This window comes from Amphiura filiformis, chromosome 16 (genome assembly GCF_039555335.1).
Source record: "Amphiura filiformis chromosome 16, Afil_fr2py, whole genome shotgun sequence".
NCBI classification, from domain to species: Eukaryota; Metazoa; Echinodermata; class Ophiuroidea; order Amphilepidida; family Amphiuridae; genus Amphiura; species Amphiura filiformis.
Window position 1 is genome coordinate 49672335 of NC_092643.1, and position 13754 is coordinate 49686088.

At 36.0% G+C, this 13754-nt stretch overlaps 2 protein-coding genes and 1 long non-coding RNA gene across 3 annotated transcripts in view; 1 reads left to right on the forward strand and 2 right to left on the reverse strand.

Moving 5' to 3' along the window:
- The window catches only part of LOC140136145 (uncharacterized), a 269844-nt gene that overhangs the window by 146038 nt on the left and 110052 nt on the right, over positions 1 to 13754 (reverse strand). The window lies entirely within an intron of this gene.
- LOC140136422 (uncharacterized) overlaps positions 1 to 13754 on the forward strand; it is a 123299-nt gene that overhangs the window by 85915 nt on the left and 23630 nt on the right. Inside the window, exons 2-4 of the mRNA XM_072158147.1 lie at positions 1158 to 2430; positions 6048 to 6221; positions 8395 to 9087. Of these exons, the coding sequence (XP_072014248.1) occupies positions 1162 to 2430; positions 6048 to 6221; positions 8395 to 9087 (2136 nt within the window). The 5' untranslated portion in view covers positions 1158 to 1161. The remainder of the gene's footprint in view (positions 1 to 1157; positions 2431 to 6047; positions 6222 to 8394; positions 9088 to 13754) is intronic.
- Positions 1 to 13754, reverse strand: part of LOC140136137 (nose resistant to fluoxetine protein 6-like) — an 80193-nt gene that overhangs the window by 33358 nt on the left and 33081 nt on the right. The gene's annotated exons all lie outside the window — the stretch shown is intronic.

The following is a 13754-nucleotide window of genomic DNA, read 5'->3' on the forward strand; positions in this document are numbered from 1 at the left end:
TGTTCTTCTGTAGTCTCGTACTGCAAATCAAGTTGCTTGCTGTTACACACTTTGTTCTTGTCACTCTTGGAGTAAGGGTTCCACGCTATGGATGCGTATTCGAGTTGCGGTCTAACAAGGCTCTGGTATGCTTGCTCTTTGACAGAGACATCACACGGTCCAAGGTTTATGCGTATCAATCCAATCCCAACGTCATAGAGGCATTAGCTCTGATGGCTTTTATGTGCTTGGTCCAAGACAGGTTTCATGTGATGGTGACACCAAGTATGTGGTGGAATTTTCCTTGGGTGTAACATCCTCATCAATGGTGTAGGCATGGTCAAGAAGTTGGCGCTTGTTGGTAATAGCGAGATGGATGCACTTATGGATGTTGAAACTCATGCCCCTTGTCTTGGCCCAGGAGAACACAGCTAAGTCCTGGTGAAGGTCTAATTCTATCAAGCATGTAATACCACAACAATTACTGTCATATTCCATCAATTTACTACAGAATATATTGTATACTTAACTTATAACCTAAAATCTTGAAGTAACCTTAGGATACGGTACATATTTCTTATATGGTGACATAATTCCAGTTGCCCTTCCTATAATTCAAAGTTCCCAGGGGCAATATTGAATGCTATGCACTATATATGCAGATGTGCAGTGATCCCAGACAGCATAGCACTTGTGTTAGATTTAAATGTTTTTTAAATCAAAATTCTATATATATACAAATCTTCAATTTATTATCAATGCATTCATAACACAGGCTCATAAGCAAACACTACTCTCCATGATGTGCATGTACGTAGCTGGACTGTAGATCATCAGTGTAGAATACTATTAAATGGAACTTTGATTTCATTGTGTGGACTGTAGATCATCAGTGTAGACTACTATTAAATGGAACTTTGATTTCATCGCCAATTCTTGACTGGGAGGAAAAAATGACCAACTGTAAATAATATGTTTTATTTTTGTCAAAATGTAACTAATTTGAATGTGTTGGGTATCAATCTGGACTCGAATAAAAAATTATATTCATATATAAACGGTACCATTCGGTTGTTATGTATTATATATGTCGTGCTGGATGGGTTTTTTTTATGGCAGAACTTTGCTTTTTATCAAGGAAATCTGTAATCATTATCTCTGGAATTTTCTTATTTCAGAACCATGAAGTCTAGACACCAATTTCAACATTTACAGAGGTCAAGGTATGCAACATGTTTGAAGCCATACCAATGTAAGTACTGTAGACGGTTTTACAGTGATTTTACATATTACGTAAATCATGTACTGAGACATACAATTACATTACAGGTGTATAGCCGCTATCATTCACCTGCTGTGACAAGAATGAAATGTGTAACTCACAAAGAGATTGAATATACTTTATGTGAAATAAATAGAGGAGTCACATCAGCAAATGAAATTAACAATATCAAAGAGGACAGTGACAACAGTTTACCACAGGCAGATGAAAAAGATGAGAAGAAAAAGAAGTCATACAGATGTAAATACTGCATGAGGAATTTCTCATATGCATGTCACAAGCGTAGTCATGAAAGGATTCATACTAAACATGAGGTGAACAAGAAAATATGTAAATATTGCAATGTAAGTTTCGCAAATGCAAGTGCCAAGACCAACCATGAAAGGATTCACACCAAAGAGAAACCATACCAATGTAAATATTGCACCAAACGTTTCTCACAGGCAAATAATAAGACTCGACATGAAAGGATTCACACCAAAGAGAAACCATACCAATGTAAATATTGCAACAAGAGTTTCTCACAGACAAATGACAAGACTCGACATGAAAGGATACATACAAAAGATAAACCTTACCAATGTAAATATTGCAACAAGAGTTTCTCAAGGGCAAATAACAAGAATATACATGAAAGGATTCATACAAAAGAGAAACCATACCAATGTAAATATTGCAACAAGAGTTTCTCACGGTTATATGAGAAGACTGTACATGAAATGATTCATACCAAAGAAAAACCATACCAATGTAAATATTGCAACAAGAGTTTCTCAAGGGCACAACACAAGACTCAACATGAAAGGATTCATACAAAAGAGAAACCATACCAATGCAAATATTGCAACAAGAGTTTCTCACAGGCAGGTAGCAAGACTGAACATGAAAGGATAATTCATATGAAAGAGAAGCCATACAAATGCAAATATTGTAACAAGAGTTTCTCACGGGCAAATGACAAGACTCGACATGAAAGGATTCATACCAAAGAGACACCTTTCCCATGTAAATATTGCAACAAGAATTTCTCACATGCATATAACAAGACTGTACATGAAAGGATTCATACCAAAGAGAAACCATACCAATGTAAATATTGCAACAAGAGTTTCTCACGGGCAAATAGCAAGACTCGACATGAAAGGATTCATACAAGAGAGAAACCTTACCAATAATGTAAATACTGCAACAAGGGTTTCTCACGGGCACATATCAAAACTGAACATTAAAGGATTCATACCAAAGACAAACCATACCCTAAACATGCTAAATGTACATATTGCAACAAGAGTTTCTTGCAGACAAATGACAAGACTCGACTTGAAAGGATTCATATAAAAGAGAAACCTTATCAATGTAAATATGCAATTGAGAGTTTCTCTAGTGGAAGTGAAAAGACTAGACATGAAATTAAGGATCTATACCAAAGAAAAACCTTAATTACCATGTAAATATTGTGACAAGGGTGTCTCTGGTGGAAACGAAAAGAGTAGACGTGAAAGGATCCATACCAAAGATAAATCGTACAAATGCAAATCTTGTGACAAGAGTTTTTAAGAGGCAGGTCTGAACACGAAAGGTATTACACCAAAGAAAAACCTTATCAATGTAAATATTGCAACAAGAATTTCTCACACGCAGGTCACAAGACTAGACATGAAAGGATTCCAAAGAAACCTTACCAATGTAAACATTGCAACAAGAATTTTTAGGTAAGGAACAGATCTGTACATGTACATAGATATTGCAATTATTATGAGCTCCAAACAGCGTGCCAAAAATCCCCGGCCTACCGACAGATCTTTGCACCCCCCCCCCCTTGCACATGCTAAATGTTTGGATCCCAATTTGCAAACCTTAAATGGTCTAGAGTAGACATATATTGTGAGTGCATCGAACAGGAAAATTTGCATATTCTACCGTTTCTGTACTGTTTTCCTTAGCTTTCCTTTTAGAGTGTTTTAGTTCAAATCGCCCTTTGAATGTGTGCCAAAATTGCTTGCCCTCCCTCTCAGCTTGCCAAAATTGCTCCCCCATTTGGCTATAGACAATAAATAAAGACAAAATCTATATAATTATGTGAACTTATTAACTCTTTACTGAGTAATCTATATACTAACCAGATATAACAGATACTGCAAACTATTCTTTTTTCTTAATCCCCTAAACTAGAGGAACCATAAGTTTGTAACCCCTACAAGCAAATATACCTTTTGGTCTTTTGTGCCCTAATGGTCAGAGGGGGAGGAGGTACGCGCATATACTTTACGTTTTTGTGATCCATGGGATCGGACCAGATGAATAATTTGAAATGTTTGAAAGCGTACTGGAATAATAATAATAAACCATTCTTATCCCATACCGGTACTACTAGTAACTGAAATTTTATAGTGGTTGTCACCATTTACTCAAAATGTCTGTGTATATTTCTCGTCTGTTGAATTTTTGGAAATGGAACAGTTGCACTTACAGTATTACAGCACACACCGTCATCATCACTATATCTTCGTGTCAAAAATTGCCGTGATAGTACGATGAATCCTCACGTTTTTCAACAGCTACGCATGGTGATTTTATTCGAGATAGGCCGAGCGACTTAGGCTAAGCATACAATTTGAGATTTTGAGAGCCTGCCACACTGTTTCTATTCTATGTTTTTACGATTTTCTCATGATCAGTATATGGCTGGCCGTAACCGCCACAACGTACCCACGGTACTGATACTGTCATACTATCACGGTGATCATATTGTTGAATGTTGTTGACTTTAAAATAATCATGCTGCAGTCATGTCTACAGTAGAATTCACCACGACCTTTGAAGGACTTAAACCCCATTAAAAGCTATTAAACCAAGATAACACTCAATGAAAACAGCTCAACTATGTTACATCAGATCTTCTCTGGTTAAATACACACTGCACTTGTGTCTGTTTTACCTGTGCAATGAGCAATGAGCTGGTATTAGAGTTTCAGTTGGGTGAACGATTATAAAGCGAACGCAAGGTAACAATACTGTGGGCTTTTGTTTACGAAATGAGACAATAGTCTGCTTATTGTTAACCAGCGTTCTTGAAAATGAGAAGCTTAATGACTTAACACGGTTTAGAAATAATTTCTTCATATTTTTTGGTGTTATCTGTCGTTTACATATCCTTCCTAAACACTAAAGTACCAATATTTCCAAACACCTAAATTAGCTAAAAATTTAGGACATGTTACAAAACTATATTTTCTAGAATTTCAGAGAATACTTTAAATATTGGCCGGTTATTTTTTACACAGTGACGTCAACTAGGCAATGGCCTATACTTCTAACATACACTATTTGTAGAGGTCACGCGTCAATGGTGAGCGCACTGAGTATTGTGTATAGGAAAACGGACAGTAACTACTGTATGTATGGCCTACTACTAGTATATAAAGTAAATCCGAACTGGTTTGCAGTTTGCTGAAGGTCGAATTCCGCAGGGACACCGCCCAAGTTAGGGGTGGTGCAATAATTATGTGTACCCCGAAGGTGAATTATAGGGGGGCAAAGATTTTTGGCAGGCCAAAGGGGGGGCAAGCATTTTTGGCAGGTCAAAAGGGGGTCAAGCGATTTTTGGCAGGTCGAAAGGGGGGCAAGCAATTTTTGGCACAGATATTTTGGGCACCGTTTCTATATTACGCCCTAAAAGGCGTGGAAAACGTTCTGAACACGTTCAAATATGCAAAATTTCCTGCTCGCTGCGCTTTTCGCATTATATGTTAGGACAATTTAAGGTTTTAAATTCGGGTTCCCCAAAATCTTGCATGTGTAAGGGGGGCAAAGATTTTTGGCACGTCAAAGGGGGGCAAAGGTTTTTGGCACGTCGAAAGGGGGGGCAAGCGATTTTTGGCAGACCATTTTGAGAATTCACCCCAGGGTACACATAATTATTGCACCACCCCTTATACAAATTAGCTCCCGGCGATACACTGCAGATCGCAGAACTGTGTGCATAGTTTACCACCACTCTGCCTAGCTATATAGTTATGTACAATACTGTATGAGTTTCTTATGAGTGCATGTCCATCTTAACAATAAGTCAGTTCGTACTTTTCATAAACTACTTTTTGAATCATAACTTTCGTGACCGAGGATATCTTGCAACTACGTGACGCTCGTCTGGCAAATTCTTAATGAATAAATTCGCTTCACGTAATGAGTAAGTCGTACTTAATTGGTCAGTTTTACCTCCGAGTTATGAAAAACTCTAACATGATCATGATTGGTCAATTTGGCTCCAAGTCAGCTATGCGTAGCAGCTCCACGTTGTGGCGGTTGCGGCCTACCATATCAGTATCCCATATGATATTTCTATTGCAAGAAAATTTTATTTGTTGTCAGGTTTTATCTTAAATACACTAACTGGAAATTAAATACACTAATTAGTGAGGACCGGTATTTTGCTGTGGATATGTTTAACTGCAATTTGCGGGTAAAAATTTGAAATCCTGGGTAAAAATTGTGATCATATTCAACTCATTGAGAAAATAATAATATAAAGGAATGCATATAAAATCCAGCTGCAATACAATGTACATTATTGACACACTATCACTCTCTTTATCTACGGCAATAATAGAATATCGATTTCAATCGAATTGAATACGTTGCTCAGTTTTGAGTTTGTAGTTGACTACTAAGCGACCTAAGCGATCGATTGCTAGCCAATCAGATAGAATTCCTTTTATTGCGTTCGGTGAAATACCACTCGCCCGTCGCTCACCAACGGAGTATTAAATTTATATTTATCGTATAGGACGTCAACACTGTGCGCTGTGGATGCGTATTCGAGTTGCGGTCTAACGAGGCTCTGGTACGCTTGCTCTTTGACAGAGACATCACACGGTCCAAGGTTTACATGTATGCATATCAATTCCAGCGTCGTAGAGGCATTAGCTCTGATGGCTTCTATGTGTTTGGTCCAAGACAGGTTTGATGTGATGGTGACACCCAAGTACCCAAGAATTTTCCTTGGGGATAACATCCCCATAACATCCCCATCAATGGTGTAGGCATGGTCAAGAGGTTGGCGCTTGTTGGTAATAGCGAGATGGATGCACTTATGGATGTTGAAACTCATGCCCCATGTCTTGGTCAAGAAGAACACAGTGAGTCAGTCCTGGTGATGGTCTAATTCTATCAAGGATAATTATAATACCACAACAATCACTGTCATATTCCATCAATTTACTACAGAATATATTGTATGCTCAACTTATAACCTAAAATCTTGTAGGAACCAAAATGGCCGCTAATGGCACCTATTATCTAGACGATTACGGTACATATTTTTTAAATGGTGACATAATTCCAGTTGCCCTTCCCATAATTCAAAGTGCCCAGGGGCAATATTGAATGCTATGCACTATATATGCAGTGATCCTGGAGAGTATATAGCACTGGTGTTTGATTTGAAGGTTTTTTAAAATTAAAATTCTATATACAAATCTTCAATCTAAACTCATCCCAAAAAGAAAGTATCCAGTTTGATTTTGGTTCATAAGTCAAAGATGTAGTCTTAAATCAAGAGCTACCAAAAGTATGTTACAGATAAATTTATTCCACACAGTTTGATACCTCATTTGTCCAAATCGATGCAGAATTGATGACACAGTGACCTTTTAACTGCAACGACCTCAATTTTAAAAGTTGCAGTAATTCCTATTGATGTGGTTTTCCTGCTTCTCAAGATTCGTCATAAAGGTACACAATAACAGAGACGAACTAAGACTCTTTGACTTCACTTCATTGTGTTTTATTGAATGCAGATACTCTTTTACTCCTTCCTTAATGTTTGCCCTTCACTCTTCACAGGCAATATCTGATATGTCCTCCTGCTGCATCAATGACTGTCAGACATCTTCGGCGCATGCTCTCAGTGAGACGTGAGTCTGATGCGCCCTTGATCTGCCCATAATTGAGTAGCAGAACCAAATCAATAGGAATTACTGCAACTTTTAAAATTGAGGTAATTGCATTCAGATCAAATGGTCACTGTGTCATCAATTCTGCATTGATTTGAACAAATGAGGTATCAAACTGTGCGGAAAAAAATTATCTGTAACATACTTTTAGTAGGTTTTGATTTAAGGCCTCATCAGTGACTTATGGAATAAAATCAAACTGGATACTTTCTTTTTGGGATGAGTTTATTATCAATGCATTCATAACACAGGCTCATAAGCTCATAAGCAAACACTGCTCTCCGTGATGTGCAGGTACCTAGCTGGACTGTAGATCAGTATAGACTACTATTAATGGAACTTTGATTTCATTGCTAATTCTTGACTGGGAAGAAAAATTCACCAACTGTGAATGTTTTATTTTTGCCAAAATGTAACTAATTTGTGTGTTGGGTGTCAACCTGGACTCAAATAAAAATTATATTCATGAATATATAAACGGTACCTTTCGGTTGTCATGTATTTTATGTCGTGCTGGATGCGGGGCTGGATGGGTTTTTTTATGGCAGAATTTTGCTTTTATCAATAATCATTATCTCTCGAATTTTCTTATTTCAGAACCATGAAGTGTAGACATCAATTTCAACATTTACAGAGGTCAAGGTATGCAACATGTTTGAAGCCATACCAATGTAAGTACTGTAGACGGTTTTACAGTGATTTTACATATTACATAAATCATGTACTGAGACATAGAATGACATTACAGGTGTATAGCCGCTATCATTCACCTGCTGTGACAAGAATGAAATGTGTAACTCACAAAGAGATTGAATATACTTCATATGAAATCACATCAGCAAATGAAATTAACAATATCAAAATGGACAGTGACAACAGTTTACCACAGGCAGATGAAAAGATCAAATTGAAGCAAATATGCAGTGATCATGAGAAGAAAAAGAAGCCGTACAAATGTAAATATTGCAACAAGAATTTTTCATGGGCAAGTGACAAGACTTGGCATGAAAGAGGTCATACCAAAGAAAAACCTTACCAATGTAAATATTGCAACAAGAATTTCTCACGGTCGTTTAATAAGACTAAACATGAAAGGCTTCATACCAAAGAGAAACCATACCAATGTAAATATTGCAACAAGAGTTTTTCACGTTCAGATGCCAAGACTCGACATGAAAGGAGTCATACAAAGAGAAACCATACCAATGTAAATATTGCAGCAAGAGTTTCTTACAGAGAAGTGACAAGACTCGACATGAAAGGATTCACACCAAAGAAAAACCATACCAATGTAACTATTGCAACAAGAGTTTCTCACACGTAGGTAGCAAGACTCAACATGAAAGGATCCATACCAAAGAGAAACCTTACCGATGTAAATATTGCAACAAGAGTTTCTCAGATGCAAGTGCCAAGACTCGACATGAAAGGATTCATACCAAAGAAAAACCTTACCAATGTAAATATTGCAACAAGAATTTCTCACGGGTGGGTCACAAGACTGAACATGAAAGGATCCATACCAAAGAGAAACCTTATGAATGTAAATATTGCAACAAGAGTTTTTCACAGGGAAATGGCAAGACTCGACATGAAAGGATCCATACCAAAGAGAAACCTTACAAATGTAAATATTGCAACAAACGTTTTTCATGGGCAAGTGTCAAGACTCGACATGAAAGGAGTCATACCAAAGAAAAACCATACCAATGTAAATATTGCAACAAGAGTTTCTCAAGGGTTGGTTATAAGACTCAACATGAAATGATCCATACCAAAGAGAAACTTTACCAATGTAAATATTGCAACAAGAGTTTCTCAGATCGAAGTGACAAGACTCGACATGAAAGGATTCATACAAAAGAGAAACCATACCAATGACATTGAAATTTGACATTTTTTCATATAAAACATTTGGAAAACATTTTCATGACCTTTTATAACCTGCAAATTATTTAAACGTTAAACGTTTTTGACCAAAACCAAAACATGTTTATAAACAAAACAAAACATGTTGATAACGTTTTTGTGTTTGCTAGATAACTTGTTAATTAATTGAATAAAAAGGACCAAATTGCATACATGAATAGTAAACGTTAACATTATCATTTTTTCCCATTCTTGTGTTTAAATTCGAATCAGTAGTGAGACACGATGTTCTCTATTCATTTGTACAGTAGTATACAAATACAACATGTTTTTGAGAGGAAGTAGTCAAAACTACTGGTCCCTCGGTGATGGATGATTTGACTACTTCCTGTCGCATCAGCTGAGGGAAGTAGTCATATCATCTAACACTGAGGGACTAGTTTTGAATACTTCCCCAAAATGGAACAAACATGTTGTATTTGTTTTACTATACCTCATAAATATTTTCAATACCTCTGTAAAAACGTACACAAAAGTCAAAACACACCAGTACCACTTCGGTCAGCGTGCCGGCCGGCATGGTAAATATGCTTAATATCTTGCTTACCTGATTTTATTGGAGGAGTTATAACGTTCTGTTCAATCAATTTAGATTTATATTATTGTAATTTTCTTTAACATTCCATAAATAACAGTTTGTTTCATAAACCGTCAAATTCACATGTTATTTATATATCCATCAATAATTTAGGCAAAATAACTGCAGCAGACGCTGCAGATAAACACATCGATGAATCGCCATTGTTTAGCATTAATTGCTTTGTCTGAACATAGACTGTAACAGTCTATGGTCTGAAGGAACCGTGACGCACGGATCGAGACACTGATGTAGTGATGTGTGATAGTAGGGGACGGAAGTTATGCCTGCGTACGCGTAATTGCACAGGCACGGGAAGTAGTCAAAATACCGTACTCGGACACTGTTGTTATTAACCAATAAGATGTCTGGATTACCTAATAAATATTTATGAGGTATATAGTATTAGGATCATCATATACGGCCAAAGTAGTCAGGAAATAAAATGCTTTAATTGTTCTGCATTATAAAGGGCTAGTAATTGTTTACCTATATTCAAATGAACATATTAAAGTACCCGCCCCCGGTACCAACAGTCTTCTACCATAGTTTGTATAGTTTGTGTTTTTTCAATTTAAAGGAGGATTTCGTGATCCTAGCATCCTATTTTTATAACATTTTTCAGTAGATATCCACGAAAAAAGCTTTAATATTTCCAAAATTTCAGTTGATTCCGATTTTGCGTTTGCGAGTTATGCATGATTATGTGTATTACACTGCTCCATAGACAATGTGTTGTAATTTCGTTCTGGTGCACCAGAACGAAATTCAAATTTAACGATATTTTTGCTTAACTAATTAATCTGCAAGACAGATTTGGTACATAAACATTATGTAGACAGAGGTATCCAGTGGTGTAAAAATCTCAACTTTTTTTGGGAAAAGTGGGGGGATGAGGCTGTGGATCACGAAAATGCCCCTTTAAGGGCTGGGGTATGAACGTTTGGACAGTATTTATTTTGGGACATTAGAGCACATCGGACATATCGAATTGCATTCTGAATGCGAAGAATGTCATTCTGATATCAAATAATTTTGATTTTTGAAATTCGCAATTTAATACACATTTTATGGCAAATCATTAAAATTGATATTTTTGATATTTAACAGTACTTGAAGTAAACTTTATAAATCTGATGATTTATACTTAAAGTGTATGTAGGTGGGATGAAAAGCCGACGATCAATTGAAAATTTTGACCTTTCGTACTGAAGATATGGATTTTTTTTCCCAAAACACCAAAAAAAATTAGGTCTTTTTGGGAAAAAAATCCATATCTTCAATATGAAAAGTCAAAATTTTCAATTGACCGTCGGCTTTTCCTCCCTGCTACATACACTTTAAGAATATATCATTAGATTTATATAATTACTTCGAGGACTGTTATATATCAAAAATTTGAAAAATATCAAATTTTTATAATTTGTCATAAAATTTGTATTATATTGTGATTTAAAAAAATGAAAATTATTTGATATCAGAAAGACATGCTTCGTATTCAAAATGCAATTCGATAGGTCTGAGGTACTCTCATGTCCCACAAAAAATACTGTCGAAACGCAATAAACGCTCATTTTGGATCCCTTAAGTTTTACAAATTTTGTCAGAAACCCATGCCCCCCACCCCCGAGTGTGTAAGCAGCAAGGGTCCAAGCTAATTATCTTATTAAATAAGGTGTCAAAGGACTTGAATTATCTGGCATTAAAAGAACCGTATAAAATATTTACCTTTACTTAAAAAACAAATATTGGGTCCCATCTACCATTCCTATACACACTTTCAAAGAATAGTTTGCACTATATGTGATGTAACGTTCAGAAGAGAGGCAATAAATAAAGACAAAATCTATTTGATTATATTAACTCTTTACTGAGTAATCTATATACTAACCAGATATAACATACTGCAAACTATTCTTTTTTCTTAAACCCCTAACCTTTTGGTCTTTTGTGCCCTAATGGTCGGAGGGGGGTGGTACGCGCATATACTTTACGTTTTTGTGATCCATGGGACCAGATGAATAATTTGAAATGTTTGAAAGTGTACTGGAATATAATAATAATAAACCGTTCTAATCTCATATTAACTGAAATTTTATAGTGATCGACCCTCCCACCACCCGACCCCCCAGGCTACACCACTATGGACAGGCACGGTGTTACCCAGGGAAAAGTTTGCGCTGCTGTACTTTGACAATTAAACTAACTTTGGCCTAATTAGTCTAGAAGCAAGGGGTTTTGAAAAATGGTGGAGTTCACCAATGTCTACAAATTTTTGATACCATGGGGTGTTAGTATAGACCCTCTAAATAACTGCTAGGGGGTAGTGGAGTCCAATTGTAGGGTGTGTTTTTCGCTAGAGGTCACGAAAGGTCACACGGGTAAAAAAGTGAAAATGCTTTGATCTTGTTGAAAGATATACCAATCCGATGATAAGGATTAAAAAATGTATAGTTTGTGCTATATACGACCTACCATTATTGAGTTAAACTACAAAAACTTCAAGCGTTAAACGGGTGGGGTCCAGGCCGCCCTAGAAGCTTCTGATTTTGGCATATTAGAAGCTAAAAATCAGTGTCAAGAGTACAAATTTCATAATAAAAGTAGTAGGCCCTATAGATTTGTTTGAAGCTGCACTAAAATTCTTCCCTCTCTTTCTTTTCTTCTTTCCCCTTTCTCTTTACTGGAGTAAACATTTACACATCACACAACAAACGACTCAAAAAACGAGCGTAGTGAAAAACTACTGGAGAAAACATCACACATGTTTTTAAATACTTTTTTAATTTGCAGGTTGAAAGGGGATCATAAATATTCTTGAATATGAAGAAATATGATTTTTTTTGTGTGTATAGGAGAGACCCACTGTAAATTTCCATATTCCAATATGCAGCAAAAAGGGCATTTTTTTTTCATTTGAGAATTGAAGACATGGATTAAAGAAGCTATAAGACATGGATTTTTGGCCTTTATTATGCCGAGTTTAAAACTAAAGATTATTTAGTACCAATATGATGTCTGTAATGCCTTTTCCCATAGGCTAATAAAAGTCAAAAGTCTATTGTGACAAACGAAAGGATATTGTATTCTTTCTGGTTTGGAATGATTATTTATGACTGAAAGCATTTACTGAAAAGTATTTAATCAGCTAATTGGCTTAAACCTTTTGAACAATAAGTAATTAGGTCTAGTAATAATGAAGCAAATTGGTATAACCCTACATAAGCCTATTTAGTGGCATTTAAGCATGGGCATCGCACCATATTAGGCTTACTGTATTTTGCGAAATGAAACGAAACGAAACGAAACCGATTTTTAAGGTGTCCCTTAACTAGTTTATGATTTTTATGATTTGTTATTATTCATGTGTTTCAATGACCTAGATTAAATTATTAAGCATTTTAAAGTTAAATTTAATAAATTTACCTTATATCCAGGTATTAGGCCTATAGTTGACTCATCTTGCATTAAGTTTTTTTTATGTTAATGTTGTTGTTGTTGAGAAACGTGTGAACATAGATGAATGTGAAGAACTATCCGCAGGAAAATCTCATGAATTGCAAGAAACACAACCACGGAATATAAACCTTGTACACTCTGACAGCAATGGCCTACACTATGGTGCAATGAGCCCGTTTCGCATTTTTGTAAAATGCGAAACGGACGAATAACTTTTTGCAATAAAATATTTTGGGTAATTTCTTTGCATAATATCATGTATCTTGACAACACGCATTCCTGTGGTAAAGATCAAAGGTCACATCCCCATACTTTGGGTGCAATGAGCCCCAAACCACTTTTTAATATGAAATCATATATCTCATTAGGCAATAAAAAATTATTTTTTAATCATTGATAGCTCAAGAAGTTGGCCTTGACAAGAAATGTATGCATGCAAAATTTGAACTTGCTGGTGTTTATACTTTGGGTGCAATGAGCCCGTTTCGCATTTTTATAAAATGCGAAACGGACGAATCTTTTGCATTAAAATATTTTGGGTAATATCTTTGCATAATATCATGTATCTTGACAA